Source organism: Miniopterus schreibersii (genome assembly GCF_964146895.1).
Source record: "Miniopterus schreibersii genome assembly, chromosome: 2".
Taxonomy (NCBI): domain Eukaryota; kingdom Metazoa; phylum Chordata; class Mammalia; order Chiroptera; family Miniopteridae; genus Miniopterus; species Miniopterus schreibersii.
The window spans coordinates 183,200,185-183,224,395 of record NC_138102.1 but is presented as its reverse complement, the minus strand read 5'-3'; the positions used below and the strand labels follow the sequence as shown (position 1 = coordinate 183,224,395).

The window sequence follows — 24,211 nt, the reverse complement described above, 5'->3', positions numbered from 1 at the left end:
CATAACTTTATATATACATCTATTTTGGGGAGTGTCTCCCAAACACTCAGAGGGAATAAGCAGAGAAAGATCTTAAAGGTCCCTTAGCAAGAAGCCCACAGAAACAGATTTGCCAGCTTCTTCCAAAGGATGAGAGGAGGGAAGAAAGGAGCACCCCAGCACGCCCACCCCTGTCCCTCGAGCACTGTCCCAAGCAGCCGGCACCTTGGTGAAGGAGCTTCATAGCCATGCTGTCCAGTTCTTGTTGTGACTCGTTTCTGAGTTGCACTACAGAGAGGAGGCTCAGCAGCAATGGCAGGTTCCCCGAGGCTGTGAAGAACAAGAAGCGCTGGTCAGGGGCCTGACGCTGAGATCGTCTCCAGGTCAGACAGACACCCATCGGGCAGTAAGAGGTTTGTTGGGATTTACCCCTACTTCCTGCCTTCTTCCTTCTTCATTGGGCACAGGGGCAACTGGCATACTGAGTGCTAATTTGGGGTTGGGTACCAGGAAATCAGTATTTCACTTAATCCCCTTAAAACCATGTGACTGGGGACTGTTACTCCTATTGGCAGTTAAGAAAATTGAGGCCTAGAGACTCTGAGTGACTTTTTTTTTTTTTTTTAACTATATCTTTATTGATTTCAGAGAGAGGAAGGGAGGGGGAGAGAGAAAAACATCAACAATGAGAGAGACATTGATTGGCTGCCTCCTGCACCCCCCACTGGGGACCAAGCCTGCAACCTGAGCATGTGCCCTCATCTAGAATTGAACAGCAATCTCCTGGATCCTAGGTCGATGCTCAACCACTGAGCCATGCCAGTGGGGAATTTTTTTTTTAATGTTTTTATTGATTTCAGAAAGAGGAAGGGAGAGGGGGAGAGGGGGAGAGAGAGAGAGAGAAAAACATCAATGATGACAGAGAATCATTGATTGGCTGCCTCCTGCACAACCCCTACTGAGGATTGAGCCCACAACCTGGGCATATGCCCTGAGCGGGAATCAAACTGTGTTTTCCTGGTTCATGGGTTGATGCTCAATCACTAAGTACACCGGCCGGGCTTGAGTGTCTTCTTCAAAGTCCCACAGCTAATAAGTGGCAGGGCCAGGACTTGAACCCAAATCTGAATTCAATGCCCACAGTCTTTCTACTATGTGTTTCCACAAAATCTCATGGCTCTTAAACACTGTTGTCAGTTAGATGTGGCTTATCCTTCCCTGCAAAGGAAGGACTCAGCTCCTCCAGGTACCCTTAAATCTATTTCCACCCCACTCCCACCCCAGTCAGGACTGGACCTAATGCAAGTGCCACAGCTCTCCAATTTCCAAGCACTAAATTGCTTGGAAATTTAATTTAAAAATTCACCTTTCTAAAATTAGGAAAAGACAAACCAATCCCAACCTTTTCACTGTCTTCATACTGTACCAAACATCAAGCTTCCTTGACTCCAGGGAGTCCCATTCCAGATTTGGAAACTATCCTTCTGGATCTCACTGGGAGCTTCCAATACACCACTGATCCGCCTCCTCCCAGGCTCCTGCTGGCTGCTGCTGCCTCCCTGGCCTCCTCTACATTTCTAGCTTTCTTCCCAACTGGAGGCTGCCATTCTTGTGACAAACAGCACTGAGCACATGCCATGCAGGGTGGGAACATGCACACATACATTAAACACACCCACAAATGCTAAATACACAGTGATTAAACATAAAAACACTCACACACACACACAAACCAAATATGTTGAGCATCCACCCTCCAATGAGAGGAAGGAGTAAAGTTTAGTTTAATGCCACACTGGCCTGACTTATCTTTTGCAGAGAAAACGAGAAAAATTTGATTTTCTCTCCTGGAGCAGACATCATTAGGGCAGAGATACCCACATCCTACTGACCTTTCAGGTCAAAACGTGCCCCCAGCAGCTGCAGACTGACCTTCTGATGGGGAGGCCCCATGTTCCACCAGCAGATGCTGTAGGATCAGCAGGAAGTGCCCTCGGATAAGACCTCCCACTTGGACATCCTCGTTCCTTCTCAAAAAGGTCCTCAGGACGATCAGTACCTTGCGGGCTGTGTCCACGGGGCTGGAATAGATGAGATCCTGAGCAGGAAAGAAGAAAGTCAGAGTTCAAAGGGCATCATGCTTAGAGACCGGTAGACAGTAGAGAAGGGGGGGGGGGGGGCTGGGAAAGGGCCCAGAATGATGGTACCACAGAACCTGGGGAAAGAAGTACTCACTTGGCACATATTATGTACCATCCTGACATCCTAGAGGTCCATTCTGAGCAGAAGGAAACAGAGGCTTAGAGAAATTACATGAGGTGGATGAAAAAGGGTCCATATACTAAACTTGGCAAGCTCAGGGAAGGCCAGCATGGCAGGCCCTACAAACTCAGAGATCGAAAGTAACCACACAGGATGGTCTGAACATAAAAATTCCTAACTAAAAGCAGGTAGTCACATCCTAGGCCTGTAGCTTCCTTGAGAAAGGTCAATCTTTACCTTAAAAGTGAGCCTGTCTATTGTCTTTTTAATAGCTAAGATAGCGTATCTTTGAAATGTCAGAGTGCTCTCCTTTTCCAGATCCCTCAGGGCACACATACCATCTCTATGTGCTATAATTATTAACTATCTTATATCCAACAATGTAAAAGAAGTCTGTATCTTTCTGTTTTACTTTTTATCCAATCCCAGAGATTCTCCCCCTGCTCCCCACCTCCCACCCCCACCCCTTTTCTCCTGCCCCCTTAATCTACCACCAATGGATTTCCTATAAACCTCCTTATGTTTCCTCCTTTGATTCTAATGTATAAAATAAGCTGCAAGACTGCCATTCCCCAGAGCAGAATCCATTGAGATTTTGCTTTCCAGCAACTGTCATTAGTTTGGCTCAAATAAACTCATAAAATTCTCTAAAGATGTGGACATTTCTCTTTTTTTGGACATTTCTTACATGGGCAATCAAGTGCCAAAGGTCACATAAGCCAGTAAGGGGCAGAGCTAAGATATGAAGGCAGATCTGCTAACTCCAAGCCTAAAGTTCTTTCTGTTTTCCAAGATGCCTCTCTCATGCAAATGGAAGTATCAGGGTCAAGAAAAGATTATTTCAGGACATGAGACCTGAATGTGCCTTAAGGGAAGAGGGGGATGGAGATGCCACCCAATGGGTTAGGACAGACTCGGGGCACAGAGAGGACCAGGTCAGGCCCTTTCTCTGTCATGGCAGCCTGATCCAAGCTGTAAAGGCCTTGGGTTCAGAAGGTAGGAAAGGACATTGCATTTTATTTGCTTTCACAGTTATTTTAATGAGTATGTGTTAAAGGCAAAGCCAGTCAAAAGCTGCACCAGAGCCTCTTCCACTGATCGCTCCTGGCACCTACCAGCTCAAACAAGCCAATTCCTTTGGACAAGCTAATGTGCTGAGCCAGTTAGGGCTGAGAGCTATGAATCCAAGGTCACACACATACTTCCTTTTTAGGAAGGACAACTCCTGACACACAGAGACATGGCTACAGGGCTCCTGACCAGACAACTCCAGATGTGCTGATCACTGAATGACACAGATGTCTGGCCTTGGCTCTTCACAAACCTCCACAACTGCCAGAGAAACAACTATAATCTCAACAGCAACCACTCAGTTAGGGCCTAATTATGTCAGGTACTACACTGTGTTTAAACAATAGCTATATGTTTGTTTGTCTTCATAATAACTTCCAGGTAGGCATCACCTCAATTTTTCAAATGAGGAAATGGGCAAACTAAGTAGTTTGCCTATCAAGAAAGCAGTGACATTGTAACTATGAGTTAATGAAGGGCAGGGATGAGACCAGCTTCATCTTTGTCACCTTGTAGGACTGAGAAACCATCTCTGGAAGGAGAGGATCACAGAATGGGAGGGCTAAAGAGAATCTCAGCCTGGCTGGTGTGGCTCAGAGGTTGAGCACTGACCTGTGAACCTGGAGGTCATGGTTAGATTCCAGATCAAGGCACATGCCCAAATTTCGGGCTCAATCCCCAGTAGGGGGTGTGCAGGAGGCAGCCGATTAATGATTCTCTCTCATCATTGATGTTTCTATCTCTCCCTCTCCCTTCCTCTCTGAAATCAATAAAATATATATATATATATTAAAAAATAAATAAATAAAGGGAATGTCAGTTCATTTCCACCAACGCTTTTTACTTTACAGAGTATGAGGTTGAAGCCCAGAGGGGGTGTGATTTGCCCAGGTCATAGGGCCCAAGGCCAAACTAGTTTCCAGGTACTCCTCCTCCTCCAACAGCAAATGTCTGCCTGATTGCCAGATCTGGTCCCTCAGAAACCTGAGTAGTACATTTGAAAGGCCCCAAAGAAAGGGGGCTACTCAGTCTTTGGTGGCCATGATGAGTGCCAGGGTAATGTGTGCACCCTACCACGTGGGTCAGTGGGAAGGCTCTGGGCGGAACACAGCCCACTCTGTAATCTCTCCGGCCCAGAGCTGTCCAGAATTCTCTGCGACTGGACCAACCAGGGTGCCATGGACAAGCAGGGAACAAACAGAGCTTCTGTGACATCATTGTTTTTTCACATCTAAACAACCTACATGAAATACCACCCATTGATAAGAGAGGCAATTAACAGCTTTGTTTTCAGTTGTTAATTACCCATATCAAAAACATAAATTGGTACCAACACATATTTTTAGACTCTTTTCCTCTCCTGTGGCTAGAAGCTGGGGAGAAATGGTAGGAATTATATATATAACAGACAACAAAGTTGTTCCTCACTGTATTGTGTTTTGTTTTGACCACTGATGTTTCTAGGATCTGATTTAGTGCAAAACTCATTAACTTTAGACTCCAGTCATGGTCATGACCCTTATTAGCTATATGACCTTGGACAATTCGGTTCACTTCCCTGAGATTTGCATTCTCTGTGGTTCAGTTGGTGGATGACCAGTAGGTGACAGCCTGCTGTGTACAGCACACCAAGAGCAAGCCTATGTAGTCTTTCATTTACCCTCCCATTATCTCCATTTTACACATTGAGAAAGCTGAAGCTCAGAGAAGCCTTCATCTTCCTTGACTCTATGCAGCATCCAGCCCTAAGTGCAGCTCCTCCCTGTTGAGCTCTACCTGGCAAAGCTCAAGGCTCCTCTCTGCCCTGCACTCCCACCCCAAGAAGGAGGGGTGATGAGGATGATGCACATTCAAGGACAAGAACTGGGCCACTGTAACAAAGGGTTGGGTTCTTGCTCTAGCTTGCCTGGGAGAGGGACTCTCTTAAGAATTTGCTCTCTTGATAATGACACCCACGAACGCAACAGCAAACCCTGCCTGGGAAACTTGACAGAACAACCATCTGGTTGCTTGGCCAAATAAATTGCAAGGGAGACCGAAAAAAGAAATTGAGGGCAAGTCTATGGATTAAAGGAGACTTAAAACATATATCCACAAAAAAGGGGAAGACTAACCTAGTATTTAGGGATGACACTTAACTGACAAAACTCTAAAGAAATGTAAGAAAGATGCTACTATAAAAAGTCAGGCTAGCCCTGGCCAGCATGGTTCAGTGGTTAGAGCGTTGGCCTGTCCACCGGAGGGTCACAAGTTCAATTCCTGGTCAAGGGGGTATGTACCTGGGTTGCAGGATCACTGCACCAGGTCTGGGCTCCTGTGGGAGGCAACTGATTGATGCGTCTCTCTCACATCAATGTTTTTCTCTTTCTCCCCTCCCTTCTACTCTAAAAATCAATGGGAAAAAATATATCCTCACTCCTCAGGTGAGGATTTAAAACAAAAAGTCAGGCTAGTGGTTTTTCTGGTGGGGGCAGATATGGGTCATCATTGAGGGGGACAAGTAGTGGACTTTTGGAGTGGCTGCCAGTTCTATCTCCTGATACACATGGCAGTTACCAGAATATTACCATATACCAATTAGGCAGTACATGTGTTTGATATGATTTTCTATACTTGTGTTATTTTTCATAATAAAATGTTTTAAATAAATAAATAGAATTTGGTCTCCTGAAACTCATTTTCTCTTTGGCTTGTTTCTTTTCAGTACTTATGTCCACTGAAGCTAGCGACCTAGGAGAGCCTTCAGTTAGGGAGGGACCTCCACCCTAGGCAGATCCAGACTGAGAAAGAGAACTTAGTAGAGAAAGATAATGAAGTCCATTTTAAACAGAAATGTCAAATAGATGGTTAGTCAAATAGTATGGGTCTGGAACTCAGAGAGGGGTCAGGGATGGACAGAGATATGAGTCATCAACATATGACAGGAGGCAACCGAAACTGTGGGAATATATGAGACAACCCAGGAAGAATGTCCTGAGTGAAAAGAGATCCTAGGACAAAACCTTGAGGAACATCAACTTTTGAGTGCTAGCCAGAGAGAAAACTATAAAAGAGACTAGCAAGGGGCATCAAGAGAGGTAGGAGATTCTAAGATGGCTGCACCATTTTACAGTCCTACTAACAATTTATGGGGGTTCCAATTTCTCCACATCCCAACCAACACTTATTAGTGTCTATTTTATTAAAACCCTCCTAGTGAATGTAAATTGGTAGCTCATTGTGGGTTTGATTTGCATATTATCTTTTCATGTTCTTATTGGCCATTTGTATCTCTTCTAAAAACTAGCCTATTATTCTTTTCATTATCAAGTTGTAAGCATTTTTAACATATTCTGGGTAGAAGGATATATGATATTAAAATACCTCTTCCCGTCCAGCCAGGTGTGGCTCAGCAGTTGAGCATCGACCCATGATCCACGAGATCTCGGTTCGATTCCCAGTGAGGGCACATGCCCGAGTTTCGGGCTTGATCCCCAGAAGGGGGCATGCAGGAGGCAGCCGATCAATGATTCTCTCATCATTGATGTTTCTATATCTGTCTCTCCCTCTCCCTTCCTCTCTCTGAAATCAATAAAGATATATTTAAAAATAAATAAATAAATAAATAAATAAATAAATAAATAAATAAAATATCTCTTCCCCCCAGAAAAAGAGAGGTAGGAGAAAAAATTAAGAGAGTTGGAATTACTGAAACCAAGAGTGTGGCAATAAAAAGAAGTGGACAATCATCAAATACTAACAGGTCATGTAAGATGAGAACCAAAAAGTCCACTGTAATTAGTCACAAGGACATTACTGCTGATCATGGTGAGAGTGATTTCAAGCAGTGATGGGGGTAGAAGCAAATGGGTAGGAATAAATGAAAGATAATGATTTTGAGAGCAGAAAACTTCTTCTAGGAGTTTGGCAATAAAGAGAAAGACATGGGAGTGGAAAGGGTTGGGAGGGCAGGGCCAGTGAAGTCTGGGTCCAGATGGAAGGCATCCAGAGCAACCAGGAGTATGCCTAGAGGGGCTCAGACTCTCCAGACACTCCCACAGCCTGGTGTCATAACCTGGAATTTTTTTCTAGCCTTACCATTCTCTCCCCTCAGTCTCTACAAGGTGACAGATTTCCTCAAGGGCAAGGACTGACCAACCGTAACTGAATTACCTTTGTATCCCCAATGCCTAGTACCTAGTAAATACCAAACAGACGTATGATAAATGAAAAAGTGAATGACTGAATTCAAGGCCTCTAAAAACCTGCTCCTCCCTGTCTTTCCCCAACCCCATCTCCTGCGACATATCCTACAAGCTCAAGAACCACCCCAGCCCTGGCCAGTTTGGCTCAGTGGTTAGTGTCGTACCGTGGACTGAAGGGTCCTGGTTTGATTCCGCCCAAGGGCACGTACCTCAGTTGCAGGTTCCATTCCCGGGGGATGCATGCAGGAGGCAACCAATCAGTGTGTCTCTCTCTTTCCCTCTGTCTCTCTGTCTCTCCCTTCCACTCTCTCTGAAAAGCAATGGAAAAAGTATCCTCAGGTGAGGATAAAAGAACCACCCCAAACTATTCACTGTCCCTGAATTACAATAAGCACTTTCATGTTGCTGTACGGGCCTCACAACCCTTTCACTTGTCAAGTCTTTGAGAATCAGCATATATGACACCTGTGTGCCCCCCCTGCCACCCAAGCACTCTGCCTGACCTTTACTGCCATGCTGTTAGAACAGTTGTTACTGGCTTGTATCTGATTCCCTCACCAGCCTGTTGGGAAATAATGTAAACAAAGCCACTTAAAATGGAGTCAGAGCTGCTTTCCCAGAGGAACTGCCTTGCACATCTTACTCCTCAAACCTTTGGGATGTTAAAACAGGGCAAAACAACGTTTGGTCCGGCCTAAAGCAGCATTGTATCCCAAACAAGTGTGCAAAGATGACAAGAAAGCAGACCTTAAGACTAGGACTGAAAATTAAAGGCATTCTTTAGAATTAGTATCATCCATGTTAGCTTATCTGCACCTATAGAAATTTCTTTCTTAGCTTATTAACACCCATAAAAATTCCTTCCTTCTATTCAAGTAATTATTTCCCTTCCCTTTCTCATAAATACCCCTTCCCTTCACTTCCTAATTGGAACACTATTTGGGTTTCTCCCTGAATCAGTGCTTCCTGATTGAATCTCAATAAATTCTTGTTGCCTTTCACTTTGGCCTTTTATTTTTATTTATTTTTAATTTTTATTTATTTTATATCTTTATTGATTTCAGAGAGGAAGGGGGAGAGAGAGATAGAAACATCAATGATGAGAGAGCCACTGATTGGCTGCCACCTACATGTCCCCCACTGAGGATTGAGCCTGCAAACTGGGCATGTGCCTTTACCAGGAATCGAACCAAGATCTCCTGGATCATAGGTCAATGCTCCACCGCTGAGCCACGCCGGCTGGGCTGGCCTTTTATTTTTAGGTTAACAACCCCCAGCGCTCAAACAGCTCTCCCATTAGATGGAACACTGGATCAGGGTTGGTTTCTCTCTGTTCTGAGAGTTAGCTCAGTTTACTGGAAAGAACATTACAGAGTAAAAATCTGGGTTTTAATCTTAACTCTTGCGACCTTGGGCAAATCTCTCTCAACCTATTTCTTCACCCTTTTAAAAGGAAAAAAAATAAGATACCATCATTAGTATGTCTCTCAGAGGATCCAAATTCTCCACCACCTCCCACCTTTTTGAGAGATTTGTATCTGTCCAGATCCCTAATACAATGGGTCAGCAAATAAAGTACCTACTATGTGTGAGGAATACTTCATCTGACAAAGAAAATCCATTATCTTAGCTCTGTTCATTAGCCACTCCCTCTGGTGTCCCATCTTGCTTTCCTCCCCTATGCACTAATGCTTTATTTTTAACCCATTCCTTCTTCTCCATTTTTCTTCCTCCAAGGAAGCCAAAGCATGAATGTGGTCCTTATCAAACCAACACATGTGACTTGACAAGATGACAGATCTTAGGGATGGGAGGTGAAGATTTAAGTCTGAGTGGGAGTGTGTGCACATGTGAATGTGGACAGAGATAGGTACCTAAGGATGTGGGATATATAACATGCAAGTGTTATTTTCACCACATCACTCCAATAAAGTCAGGGAATCGTGTTTGTTGATGATAAGAACACGAAAGGAATCTCATTGTCTCTGATGGGCTGTGTCATTCTTCCTGGACTAAGGAGGGGCCAATGCAACCCAGGTATGTGCCCTTGACTGGGAATCAAACCCACGACCCTTGGGTGCATAGGCTGATGCTCTAACCACTAAGAACACCGGCCAGGGCATGCAAATAATTTTTAATATGTAAGTTACAACAGTTACCTGTATAATAATATCACTCTCGTTAATTTACTTTCAATGTGCTTTCTTGAATCAAAGAAAAAAGGCGAAGTTAAAGTCAGTGTGTTAGAAACTGCAGACAACAGGCAGCCTACTTATTGATATACCTGATTGGAATTATAGAAATGTCCTACTTCTTAAAAAAGCAATGGGGTGTTCTGATTATTCTGGGTATGCCCAAGGGAGTGTGTTGCATGTGTACCATTATCATGTTAGTCATTGCAGAAGAGAGGCACAGTCCCTCTACAATCAGACATCTCCATCTATATGTCCCAGGGGTTTCCTTTGATATTAAACCCTTCTTAGAAAAATCTGCTTTAGAGAAAACAGGGAGGTGAGAGGGAATGGTGGCTGAGATCAGCATCTCATAGCTATATTCCCTGGGGAGTACAGAAGCACATATCTCTCAGTGAGAAGACTTCCATCAGACTTAGGACAGGGTACAGACTAACAGAAACGAGGTACCTGCCAGCCAAAAGGACTTCCTACTCACATGGGAACAGCATTACGTCCAGAGGTGGGCAGAAGCAGCTGCTGGTGCCTCCTAACCTCAGTAAACCAGCTCCCAGAGAGAGAGAGAGAGAGAGAGAAAGCCCACTATCTCAGAAATGAGCAAGTGGTCACCTACTAGCAAAATAAGCAGGATGCTGGGGCTGCTTTTGAGTATGTGGAACAGGGCTGCTAAGCTGGCAGGAAGGATGGGATGTCCAGCAGAAGGGACATCATCCAGCTCCTCACAGCTGCTCTCTTCCCAGGAGAACCAAAGTTCCAGGACACGATGCCCAAACCTACTCATCAGCTCTGGATACAACAGGAAGAACCTGAGCAGGAGGGGGTGGTGGGTGTAGATGAGGTGCAGGTCTGGGATGCTCTCTAGAAATTTTCTGATGGCACTGACCACAACCTGGAGGCAAAGAAAGAAAAAGGCTAAATAAACCTTGCAGAAGACCCAAGAGACCCCAACAAAGATAGCCAAGATATAACTGGGAAAAATGCACTGGCATCTCAGTACTCCAGGACACCTCCACTGGCTCACCCCAGTGCGCTCCTGGGAGAAAACCCCACTGTGCTTACCTTATGACAGTGGTTCTCAACTGGGGGTGATTTTTCTCCCCAGGGGACATTCAGAAATGTTTAGACATTTTTGATGGTCTTGATTAGGAGAGTCCCACTACTGACATCTAGTGGGAGAGAGTAGGGGTACCACTAAACATCCTATAAAACACCGGACAGCCTCCTACAGGAAAGAATTATGCTACGTAAAATGCTAATAGTGCTAAGGCTGAAAAACTGAGCTCTACAAATATACTTAACAGAGTGTGCTGTAGTTGTCAGCATATCTGTCTACTTCTTATACTAGACTTGAACTACTTGAGGGCAGGGACTGTGGCAGATTAATCTGTGAACACCTGGTATAGGGCCTGGCACAGACGCAGCAAAAGATGTGTTGAATCATTTATTAACCCTCAAAGTCCTCTCTCTTCCCATTGCACATATAACAAAGTTCAAATTCCTTAATATGATTTCTAAGAGTTTTATAGTTTATATTTTTGGTCCTTTCATTTAGGCCTTTGATCCATTTTGAGTTAATTTTTGTGTAGAGTATGAAGTATAGGTCCAACTTCATTGTTTACATGTGTTTATCCAGTTGTTCCAGCACCATTTTTTTAAAAAGACTATTCTTTCCCTATTGAATTGTCTTGTCATCCTTATCAAAGATCACTGACCATAAATATATGGGTTTATTTTTGGACTCTCAATTTTATTCCAGTGATCTAGATGTATTTTCTTATGCCAAAACCACACTGTCTTGATTAGTGTAGCTCTGAAATTAAAAAGTGTGAGTCCTGCCCTGGCCAGGTGGCTCAGCTGGTTGGAGCATCGTCCTGACACACCAAGGTTGCCAAGGTTGCGGGTTCGATACCTGGTCAGGGCACATGCAGGAATCAAATGGGGGTACATAAATAGGTGGAACAACAAAAATTAATGTTTCTCTCTCCTTTCCTTTCTCTTTCTCAAATAAATAATTTTTTTTTTTTTATAAAGTGTGAGTCCTGCCCTGGCTGGGTAGCTCAGTTGGTTAGAGAGTCATCCCAATACACCAAGGTTGAGGATTCGATCCCTCATTAGAACACATGCAAGAATCAACCACTGAATGCATAATTAAGTGGAACAACAAATTGATGCTTCTCTCTTCATTCCTCCCTCTCTCTCAAAAATCAATATATTTTTTTAAAAAGTGTGCATCCTCTAACTTTGGTCTTCTTTCTTAATATTACTTTGGCTATTTGGGTCTCTTGCATTTCTTTATGAATTTTAGGATCACCTTATCCATTTCTGAAAAAAAAAAAAGGCAAGAATTTTAATTGGGATTGTGCTGAATCTATAGATCAATTTGGGGAGTATGGCCATTTGAACACTATTAAGTCTTCTTTTCTTTTCAAGTTTTATTGAGATAAAATTGACACATAACATTGTATAAATTTATGATGTACAATATCAGGATCTAATAAATGTATACATTGTGAGATGATTAACACAATAAGTTTAGTTACTATCTACTACCTCACATAGTTACAAAATTTTTTTCCTTGTGATGAAAACTTTTAAGATCTAATCTCTTAGAAACTTTCAAATATACAAAATAGTATTATTGTTAGCTATAATCACTGCGTTGTATATTACATACCCAGAACTTACTTATCTTATAACTGGCTATTAAGTCTTCTGATTCATGAACACATAAGAATATCTATTTATTTAGGTCTTTATTTCAATGATGTTTTGTAATTTTCAGGGTAGAAGTCCTTGCACTTTTTTTGTTAAATATTTTTCCTATGCATATTATTTACTGATGCTATTGTAAATGGAATTTTTTTCTTAATTTCATTTTCAAGCATATTATTAAAGATATAAGTCTACCTTTCTGGCTTCTCTCTACTGTCTCCCACGTCTTAGCAAAGGCACACTAAACTAGGCTCCCTTCCTTGACTGTTTAGACTGGGCAACTTCCCAATTTTGTATCTTAAATCTTGCTCTCCTCTCAGCCTGAAAATTCTCCCTTCACTCAGTTTCCTCCAGGAAGCCTCTCCTGGTGCAACAATCTCCCATGTGCTTTTGTAGCTCTTGGCCATCCTTCAGGCTCCAGGAGAGTACTCATTGCTGTAGTTATCTGCCTTATAGGAAATATTTTTGTTTTTCCTGGCAAACTAGTGCTTCCTGAGGGTAGAGAACGTGTTGGATTCACCTCAACCCTGATGGCCCCAAAAGGCACCTGGCACATGTCAAGTGGTCATTCCACATTGTCTGAGTTGCTAAAATGTTGAGAAACAAATAAAAAATCATGTGCTTATTTATTTGAGTAGTGTTCAAGGGCTTAGAAAATGCTGATAAAACTAGAGAGAAGTTACTGAAAAGAAAGAGCTTCCAAGAATAAGCAGGGCTTGAGACTGAAATATCCATTCCCCAGAGACGCCTCCTATTGGAGGTCCTCATGAAGTATCTCGTCATACTATAAGGCCCAAACTCTGTTAAAGGCTACTAGGGTTGTGTCAAAAGAACTTAGGAACTACCATGAATAGGCTCCCACTAGCCAAAGATAGAACAATTTGAGCCTCAAAATGCTAATAACTGTAGTGGATTGAAACATCAAACATTTTTAAATCCATGAGTTCATAACAATATTTAAAAAAATCTCCTTGATCACCTTTGGAGAATGCTAGGCAACCAATTCATTTCTTTAAAATTGGTAATTAAAGGGAAAGGATCAAACATTCAACCTATTCTTCCTATACAATCTACCATTCATAGTAACCAAATAATCATGAGGGAAGATTATTTTTATACAAGTATTCTAGTTAATAAACAAAGTAAACAAAGAGAGAATGACAAAGTTAGGATATTATTATTTTGCAATCCCTAATGAGAGAATGAATCAAGGCAATGATCACCAATGGATGATAATACCACAAAAAAGACAGACAATGGGACACTGTATACGTAGGTCTATCTTACTTGAAAATCCATTGCCTTCCACTACACCGTTCTGCTTCCATTCAAATTAAACCAAGTTTGCTTATATTATACTTGCCCCTACAGTAATCAAAAAGAGGCAAGCCTAGCCTGCGTGTTTCAGTTGGTTGGGCTTCATCCCATGTACCAAGAGGTCACCAGTTCTATTCCCAGTCAGGGCACATACCAAGACTGCAGGTTCGATCTCCAGTAGGGGGCGTGTAGGAGGCAGCTGATCAATGTTTCTATCTCTCTCCCCCCCTTCCTCTCTAAAAAACACACCACAAAACATTTTTTTTAAAAAGAGACAAAATTAATAGTCAGTGAAGGAAGAGTATCCTCAGGTTGAGGCTGAAGGGTCTACGTCTAAACAGTAGAAGTAATCTTCAATGAAAAAGGAGAGAGATTCAGTGATGAGTCAGACATAGTCCTTGATCCCCAAGAGTTTATAAAGAAGCTAGAGAAGAGAAAACTTGTACATACACAACCACCATTAAAAGTGATTTGAGAGATCAGCCTGATTAGCAATGATCTGGGTCCCAGCAACCCACTTCGTTTGATAAACTGTTACCAGAAGGAAATCCCTCACACTCTCCTCCTTCACTAACTGGAGTTGGTACTAAGAAAAGAGCCTTGGGAGTTGGTCAATTCTGAGCTGGCATCCCGGCTCCCCCATCGATCAACTGTGTGACCTAGAGAAAATGACTTTAACCCAAGTCTTGATTTTCTCGTCTGTAAAAAGGAAATAATAGCCTGGCTGGTTTGGCTCAGCGATTAGAGCATCGGCCCGCGGACTGAAGGGTCTCAGGTTTGATTCAAGTCAAGGGCAAATACCTCAGTTGTAGGTTTGATCCCTGGCCCCAGTTGGGGCATGTGAGGGAGGCAATCAATTGATGTGTCTCTCTCACATCAATGTTTCTTTCTCTGTCTCTCCCCCTCTCTTCAGGTGAGGATTAACAAAACAAAACAAAACAAAATAAGAAATAAGAAATAATAATATCTTCCTCCCAGGACTGTTGAGAAAATTAACTAAATTACATAGGCTCTGTGTATGTCAGCACTCTCCCCTCTCCCTCTCCCCCAACTCTCTCTTTCTCTCCCCGTGTCCCCCCCCCCCCCATCCCACTTCTCTATACATATAACATCATGGTCTCCCAAGAAACCACAGTGTACAAGGTGCAGGAGGAGGAAGAGTGCCAGGAGTTTTGGCCCATACCTCATCTAGCGCATCATCTTTGTCCTGGCAGATTGCAAGCAGATAGATGGATGCTCTGAAAACCACAAGTGGAGGGAGCTCACCCTGGTCCCGCAGAGACAGGAGGAAGCTTTGCACAGCCACAAATAAGTCTGCCTCTGAGACAAACCTGTCAATCAAAGAGAGTCTGAGTGAGAAAGGCAGAGATAGCTTGCCACATCCTCCCTTAGCCACTGTCATTCTGCTCCAGCATGCCCACAGCCTAATGACACCTTGCACAAAGAGAGTGCCATATATACTTACAAAGCATTATTGCACATACAACACATGGCTCTACGCTTTGTGCAAGGTGTTAGGGACCAGAGGTGAAACTAGACAGTGAAACATCAGCTGGCTGGACAAGCATTGTTAAAAAGAAGGATGCTACTTCTGAGGGTCTGAAGGCCCCACTCTGGCAGTCAGTCCACCCCTCTATTCCTGTATTTATCACTAAACATTCGTGTGTTCAATGAGCTAATTTCTGGCGGGAGGAAGACATCTATGCTTGTATATGCAAGGGAGATGAAGGTAAGAAAGAGACTTACTTTTCACTATATATCTTTTTTTTTTTTTTTAAATATGTCTTTATTGATTTCAGAGAGAGGAAGGGAGAGGGAGAGAGAGAGATAGAAACATCCATGATGAGAGTCACTGATCGATTGCCTTCTGCACACCCTCCACTGGGGATTGGGCCTGCAACCAGGGCATTTGCCTTGACCAGGAATCAAACCAAGATCTCCTGGGTCATAGGGCGAATGCTCGGCCACTGAACCACACCAGCCAGGCTACATATCTTTTTATACCTTTTAAATTTTCTACCATGAGTATGTCTCACCTATCAGATTAAGTACAAAAAAATGTTTAATGGGTAATACTAAATGCAATGTGGTATCCTAGATTGTTCCTAGAACAGAAAAGAAACAGTAGAGAAAACACTGGTGAAATATGAATAAAGTTTAGTTAACAGTATTGTGCCCTCACATATATGGTCAAATGATTTTCAACAAGGGTGCCAAGACCATTCAATGAAGAAAAGACAGTCTTTTCAACAAATGGTGCTGGGAAAACTGGATATCAAATGCAAAAGAATGAAGTTGGAACACTTACCTAACACAATATAAAAAAAATTAACCCCAAATGGATTCAGACATAAATGTAAGACCTAAAACTATAAAACTCTTCGAAGAGAACAGAAGGCAAAAGTTTCCTGACATTGGATTTAGCAACAATTTCTTGGATATGACATCAAAGGCACAGGTAACAAAAGAAAAAATAGACAAATTGGACTTTGTGAAAGTTTATAAATTTTGTGCATCAAAAAACAGTATCAACAGAATAAAGAGGCGACCCACAGAATGGGAAAGTATCTGCAAATCACATATCTAATAACAAATGAAGGTCCAGAGTATGTATAAAACTCCTAAACCTCAACAATAAAAAATATGAATCTGCTTCAAAAGTGAGCAAAGGACTTGAGTACACATTTCTCGAAATATATATATACAAATGGTCAATAAGCACATGAAAAGATCCTCAACATCACTAATTATTAGAGATTGCAAACCCAAACTATGATATTAACCACCTCACATCCATTAGGACGGCTACTATCAGAAAAAGAGAAAATAACAAGTGTTAGAGATGATGTGGAAACATTGAACCCTTGTGCATTGTTGGTGGGAACATAAAATGATACAGCCACTGTAGAAAACAGCATGGTATTTTCTCAAAAAATTAAAACTACCAGATGAGCTAGCAATTCCACTTTGGGGCATACACCCCAAAGAACTGAAAGCAGGGTCTCAAAGAGGTATCTGTGCACCCATGTTCACAGCAGCATTATTCACCATACATGAAAGATAGAAGCAGCCCAACTGTCCATAGATAGATGCTAAAAGAATGAGCAATATGTGGTATATACATACAATGTAATATTATTCAGCCCAACAAAGGAAAGAAATTCTGATATATGCTACAGCATGGGTGAATCTTGGGAACATTTTGCTTAATGAAATATGCCAGTCCCCAAAAGGTAAAAACTGTATGATTCCACTTATTTGAAGTACTTAGTGTAGTCGAAATCATACACAGAAAGTAGAACAGTGGTTGCCAGGGGATGGGGGAAGCAGGGAATAGAGAGTTATTGTTTAATAGGTACAGAATTTCAGATTTGCAAGATGAAAAGAGTTCTAGAAATGGATGATGGTGATGGTAATACATTGTGACTGTATAGGGCTGGGCAAAAGTAGGTTTACAGTTGTGAGTGCACGAAACACAGAGTTTATTCTTATATTGTTATTTATTATTTATTGTATTATTTATTTGTATTACAACTATAAATCTACATTTGCCCATCCTGTATTTCAAAGAAAGGGCATATATGTGTTTGTTAATGCACAGAATAGTTCATGGAAGGTACCTAACGGTAGTTAACTCAACTCTGGCAGGTGTATGCAGAAATATTTTAACTTTATACCCAACCATTTTACTTGAATTTTTACATTATGCCTGATTTTAAAAATAAGGAAAAAATCTTTTAGGGAATCATTTGGGCCAAGTGATTTTCAATGAGGGTGTCAAGACAATTCAATGGGGGAAAAATAGCGTTCTCAATAAGTGGTTCTGGAAGGACACATGCAAAAGAATGAATTTGGACCCCTGCCTCACACTATACATAAAAGTTAACTCAAAATGCTTCATAGCCCGACTGGCATGGCTCAGCGGTTGAGCATCAACCCAGGATCCAGGCAATCGGAGTTCGATTCTGGGTCAGGGCACATGCCCAGGTTGTGGGCCTGATCCCCAGTCGGGGGCATGTGGGAGGCAGCTGATCAATGACTCTCTCATCATTGATGTTTCTATCTCTCTCTCCCTCTCCTTTCCTCTCTCTGAAATCAATAAAGATATATTTTTAAAAAACGGATCATAAATCTGTATGTAAGAGCTAAAATTATAAAAGAAAAGAACTATATAAAAAAATATAGGAGTAAATCTTCATGACCTTGGGTTAGAAAATGGTTTCTTAGAATCAACACCAAAAGCACAAATGACAAAAGAATAAATAGACAAATTTAATCAAAATTAAAATTTGATTTCATCAAAATAAAAAACTGTTGTTTCAAAGACTACCATATGGAAAGTGAAAAGAGTAACAAAATGGGAGAAAAAGATGTGCAAATCATACATCTGATAACAAACATATAAAAAACTTACAAGTCAACAATAAAAGACAACTGAGTTTAAAAAAATGGGCAAAAGATCTGAATTTCTCCAAGAAGATAAACAATGGTCAATAAGCACATGAAAAGATGCTCAACATCATTAGTCATTAGGAAAATGCAAATCAAAGCCACAGTGAGATACCACTTCATACTCACTAGAATGGCTATAATAAAAAACAACAACACAGAAACAAACAAGTGTTGGCAAGGATATGGAGAAAACAGAACACTCAAATATTGCTGGTGGGACTGTAAAATGGAGCAACCCTATGAAAACAATTTCAAAGTTCCTCAAAAAGTTAAACATAGTGCTACCATATGACTCCTCCATTCTACACCTGATATGTACAGAAAAGGATTAAAAAGCAAATACTCGAACAAAAACAGTACACACACGTCTTCAAGCATCACTATTCACAACAGCCCAAATGCCCATCAATCAATGAATGAGTGAACAACTGTGGCATGTACATACAGTAATATATTATTCAGCAATAAGAAAGAATAAAGTAATGATACATGCTACAAATATGTTTACTGGATGAATCTCAAAAACATTATGCTAAACAGAAGAAGGCAGGCACAAAAGGCCACCATTATATGATTCTATCTACAAGATACAGAATGTTCAGAACAGGTAAATTCATGGAGACAGAATGCAGACTGCTGGTTGCCAGGAGCTGAGCAGAGGAATGAATGGGGAGTGACTGCTTAACAGCTAACAGGTTTTACTTTGGAGTGAGGGAAATGTTTTTGGAACTAGACAGGTGGTGGTTGCACAACATTGTGAATGTACTAAATGCCACTAAATATTTCACTTTAAAATGGTTAATGTAATGTGAATTTTACCTCAATAAATAATTTTTTTTAAGCTTAAGGAATAGCCCTTTGATTTTGAAATTTTAATAAATTGTATAGCAATTCTTAAAACCAAAGAAAATCACTGAATTTTTTTCTGTGTACAAATACCCTCAAAGATTACAAGAAATTCTCATTAGCATTCTAGGCCTCTATCTCTCAGCACTGTGACTACCCACCTGTCTTAACCTGCCCACTCTAAGATATAAACCCCTCAGTAATACAACCCATTTTTCACTTATTTCTGTGTCCCCAGTGCCCAGCACCAGGCATGGAGAAGACACCTCAGTAAATATTTATTAAATTGAATTGAGGTGCAGATGTGGCTCCCAGAACCCACCACCAGCCACCAGCTCTGGGCACTGACCTGTCCTCATGGATATAGGCCAGGTAGAAGAGGAGCAGGATGCAGTACTGTCTCTGGCGAGCAGCTCCCTCCACATATTGGCAATCTGACAGGAGGGCAAGGCTTTCAGGGCTCCTGCTGCTTATCTGAGGCAGCCCGTGCTGTAGGACCTCAGACAATGCAGAGAGTTCTGGGGAGGAAAAAAGTGGGAGAACACAGGAGAGGAGGTAATGAGCACATGAGTATCTACTACATGAGGAGTACTGCACAAGTTAGCAAGGGTACATGCAGGATAAAAGCAAATCGGAATCCCCTCTTCCTTAAACAGCTTTCAGCCAACTAGGAGAGACTAAAGGTGACATGGATAGATAGATTCATTCATTCATTCATTCATTCATTCATTCATTCATTCATTCAACAAATGTTCACTGAGTGTCTACTCTAGGCCAGGCTGTGGGACACAGGCCCTACCTCCAGGCAGCTGATGGGTAAAAACATATAATGAGACAAATAACTGCAGTGCCATGTTCAAGTGGAAGAGGGTGTGCCTCATGCCTCCTGGAATGAGGAGAACAAGCTCAAACGAGGGAACTGTGGAGGATGAACAGAAAGCAGGCAGAGAAGGAAAGGAAGAGAAACTAGGGACAGGAAGCAAGGTGTTCAGAGGCCCGGAGGCATAAGACATGTCATGTTTATGGGGCAGGAAGGAGTTCAGTGTGATTGGACCGTCAGTGAATAGATGTGGAGCGTCAGAAGTTGCAGAACTGTGTGATGTAATTTGTAGCTAGACTGTGAAAGACCTTGATTGCTGAGTAAAGAATTTGGATTTTATCCTGAGAGCAGATTCCTAGATTTCTTATGAAACCTCTGTTTAATAAAAGGAAGGGTACTTTAATACCAAAGAGTATGAAAGAAAAGGACCTCAGAGCTTAAAATTTGAGTAAAGTCAACATTATGGAAAATTTACTACATTATCCTAATTTTCCACATTTCATCACAGATCGGAAAAAACTCCATCACTGTCTGGCAGTGCCCCACAGACTAATGTTTGGGGACCAAGGCTGAAGGCCAGGAGAATTAAGAAGCTGAGACCTGGTTTTCAGATAGATCCTTCCAGCATGGGTGGAGACTGGCTAGAGGACGAGAGACTGAAAAGGGTCCAAACTGGAAGTCAAAGGGAAGAGTCTGTCCTGCAAGCGCAGGGACAGGCCTAAGTGGAGGGTGAAAATTGAGGCTGTCCCAACTGCAACGTGGCAGCAGAGCCAGGTCAGGTTACCTAAGTTTAGTGCTTTTTCCACCAAAGCACACTATGAGCATTCTGATGATAATGAAACTAATATCTCTTAGCCTCAGGCATCCACCTGCCCTCTCTGATGATATTTTATTTTTATTATTACTTTTTTAATCCTCACCCAAGGATATTTTTTCCATTGCTTCTCAGAGAGAGTAGAAGGGGAAGAGAGAGAGAGAGGGAAACATCAATGTGAGAGAGACACATTGACTGGTTGACTCCTGCACAAGCCCTGATCAGGGGCCAGGGATCGAGCCTGCAACCAAGGTACATGCATGCCCTTGGCCAGAATTGAACCTGGGACCCTTCAGTCTGGGGGTCAACGCTCCAACCACTGAGCCAAACTGGCTAAGGCTCTTCTGATTATTTTAGAGAAGCAGTCTGTCTGTAATAGGTCTGTTGCTCTTCCTGGTGCTCTGAGATTTGATGACGTCTCAGAGTCCAAGGGGGCAGATATGTGGAGCTGCCCATATCTGAACAAGAAAGAGAGCTGCCATCAGCAGTGGGGCTGGCATTGGTGAGCACCAGAAGCTGTTGTGATGTGGCTCCACCATGGCCTTAGGCTACCACCATGGCAGAAATCATCGTGCTGTTCTCTCTGCAGACCAGACCATACCCGAACAGGCAGAGAGCTGTGGAGCACGGGGAGAGGAGTGGCAGGATAGTGAGAGAACTAGGAGCAAAGCCATGTTGGAAGGGATGAAAATGCTCACGCTCACCTGGGCTTCTCTCTCTCAGCATGGTGTCTCAGAAAGACAAAAGAGAAAGAGAGGTTTGGGAAGCGAGAGAGATGACAGTCTTTCATAAATGTAAAAAGAGGAAACATGAGCAGCACTAAGTCTTACCCAAAAGGATTATATAATATTTGTTGAATGAATAAAATAATGATTGTTTTATGTTACACCGAGAGAGAGGTCTAGGATAGAGGAACTCCTTAGGACAAAGAACATATCGTATCCCCAGCAGCATCTAGGCCTCCCCTAACATGTAGCAGAAGCTCACTGAATATTCAACCAAAGGAAAAACTTTGCGCTGTCAGCCCTGCATTCTGCCTGGGCTTCCTTTACCTCACTCAGACCTCTGCTAAAATGTCACCTCTTCATGGAGGTCTTCCCTGACCACTCTATCTGACATGTATCTCCTTCCTCCATCACCCTCTATCCTTTTACCCAGTTTTATTTTTTCATAGCACCTATCTATCCCTGCCACTGTATTTATGTGTTCACTGTCTGCCTCTCCCACTCCATGAGAACAGGACTCTGCATCCCTAGCTGTATTACCAGAGCCTGGAATACAGTCTAACTCACAGCAGATACTCAAGAAATATTTCTTGAATGAAGGAAGAAAAAAAAACAGGCTGTTCAAGACATTTTGAGCAGGAATCTCTGAAGGTAACAAGCAGAGAGCAAGCGGTCTGGTGTAGGGGAGACGGTGACAGAGTAGATGGTTGAGGGAGGAATTGGGCTTGATGAGCTTTAGGGTCCTTCTCAACCCTTAGAGTCTAAGGTTCCAGGAGTCTTGGATCCCATCATTTTCTGATTCTATTATCTCACCTCCCTAGAAATCAGCCGATAGTTCCATCATTCCATGATTCCATGGCTCCTCTGGGCAGCTTCAAGCAAAGGGAACTTATTATTGAACTGACTCACTACCCAGCCAAACAATAAGGTATCTAGACTCTAAAGACCACCGCAGACCTCATGAATAATCAAACAGCAGCATCTTACCTTCTTGGGAAGGTGGTTCTGTATTCTCCGGAGCTGAGAGGAGGTTGATGCATAAGTAGTAGAGGAAACTGGAACACACCAGGTTTAGGGCTGAGTGACTTAGAGGGAGAAAACGAAGACAGAACAAGAGAAGATATTGCTACTTTGGCTGGGACAGTATTATCCCTACCATGTACTGGGGTGCCACTGCTTTGTGCCAGAGCCCAGTGACATTCTAACCACAGCCCGGGTATAGGAGGTCAGAAGGTGGCTGTAAAAAGTAAATATGGAGCCCTGGCCAGTGTGGCTAAATGGTTAGGGCATTGGCCTGAGGACCAAAGGGTCACAGGTTCGATTCCCAATCAGGGCACATACCTTGGTGTTGGGTTTGATCCCCAGTCGGGAAGCTTACGGAAGACAAAGGATCAATGTTTGTCCCTGCCTCCCTCCCTCCCTCCCTCCCTCTCACCCTTCCTCTGTCTAAGCATGTCCTCGGGTGAGGGTTAAAAAAAAAAGTAAATATGGAACTTGCTGCCCAGAGCTATAACTTAGGCACTTCGTCCATACAGGTATTAACTAAAAAGCTGCTGAAAAAATAAATCAAGGAGGACTACTAAATTCCAATTTCACAAAACACGGAAACAAAAAAGTGCTCCTTGGTCAGGAAAGGGCTGAGTAGTACTAGAAAGGAAGCTGTTGAACCCAAGAGGGGTAAGGAGAACTACAAACATCCACAGTTGTGACTCTGAATCCAGATGGATCCCCATATTTTCTCCTGAATACTGTGTGTTCTATTCAGAGACATGACAAGAGAGCTAGCGCTAGATACTACACTGTGGTCACCTTGCGGGCTGTACACAGTAACAAATGGAACCTGCCAAGTACATGCAGAGACAGGTGGCAAATCATAAATGGGAAGGTAAAGAAGGCTGCTCTAGCACTGGCCAGTGTGGCTTAGTTGGCTGGATGTCATCCAGTACACAAAAAAGTGGCGGGTTTGATTCCCGGTCGGGGCACATGCCCAGGTTGTGGGTTCGATCCCCGGTCAAGGTGCGTATCAGAGGCAACCAGTTGATGTTTCTCTCTCTCATTCTTTCTCCCTTCCTCTCTTTAAAAATTAATTTTTAAAAATTAAAAAAAAAAAGGAACCTAATGAGACAGACTGAAGTAGTAACCGCTCTACTTTGGGTTTCTCCTCTGGAATTGCTGGGCTGGTGGCAACTAGAGCATGACTCTTTCTTGATGGACACTGTATCCCTTACACTCGGAAGGCCTCAGTTTTCCCATTTGTAAAATGAGGGGTTACACAAATGATCTCTAAGAACCCATCCAGTTTTAATGTGATAGATGCCCATCCAATTATCACATGGAAGGAGAGCCTTTCCAGAACCAGATCAAATAAAAGCTATAGAAGCAAGTCCAGCTCATATCACCAGTTACTGAGTAATTCTGACACTGTGTCAATCCCCGCACGCTCCTATGACTAAACCACACCACTCAGAAATTCCCACTTGTCCAGTCAAGAAGGACGCTGGCTCCTTGACCATTAATTTTGCCCAAGACCATACATACCTCAGGCCACTGCAGAACCTGGCCTTAAGTTCCAGAGTTAGTTGTATAAAGGATGAGGCAGCTTGAGAAAAGTGGGAGGAAAGCAGAAAGCATTTAAACCAGATGCATTACAGAGATTTCCAAGTCTGGGTGGTACTGAGGACAACTAGTTTTAAAGTCACGCAGACCTGGGTTCAAATTTTGCTCCATCGCTACCTAGTTTTGCAACTCTGGAGCACTTATTTAACTTCTCTAAGAATCAGTTTCAATATCTATACTTCACAGGTTATTGTGAAACGGAGATAAAAGCAGGATTCTAA

The 24,211-nt window shown here is 42.5% G+C and overlaps 1 protein-coding gene across 1 annotated transcript in view; it reads right to left on the bottom strand.

The window, feature by feature from the left end:
* MEI1 (meiotic double-stranded break formation protein 1) overlaps positions 1-24,211 on the bottom strand; it is a gene marked incomplete at both ends in the record, with an annotated part of 62,026 nt that overhangs the window by 14,664 nt on the left and 23,151 nt on the right. The window contains 7 exons of the mRNA XM_081124467.1: positions 205-309; positions 1,912-2,077; positions 10,302-10,577; positions 14,901-15,031; positions 19,348-19,533; positions 22,362-22,459; positions 23,913-23,973. Coding sequence (XP_080980593.1) covers positions 205-309; positions 1,912-2,077; positions 10,302-10,577; positions 14,901-15,031; positions 19,348-19,533; positions 22,362-22,459; positions 23,913-23,973 — 1,023 coding nt within the window. The remainder of the gene's footprint in view (positions 1-204; positions 310-1,911; positions 2,078-10,301; positions 10,578-14,900; positions 15,032-19,347; positions 19,534-22,361; positions 22,460-23,912; positions 23,974-24,211) is intronic.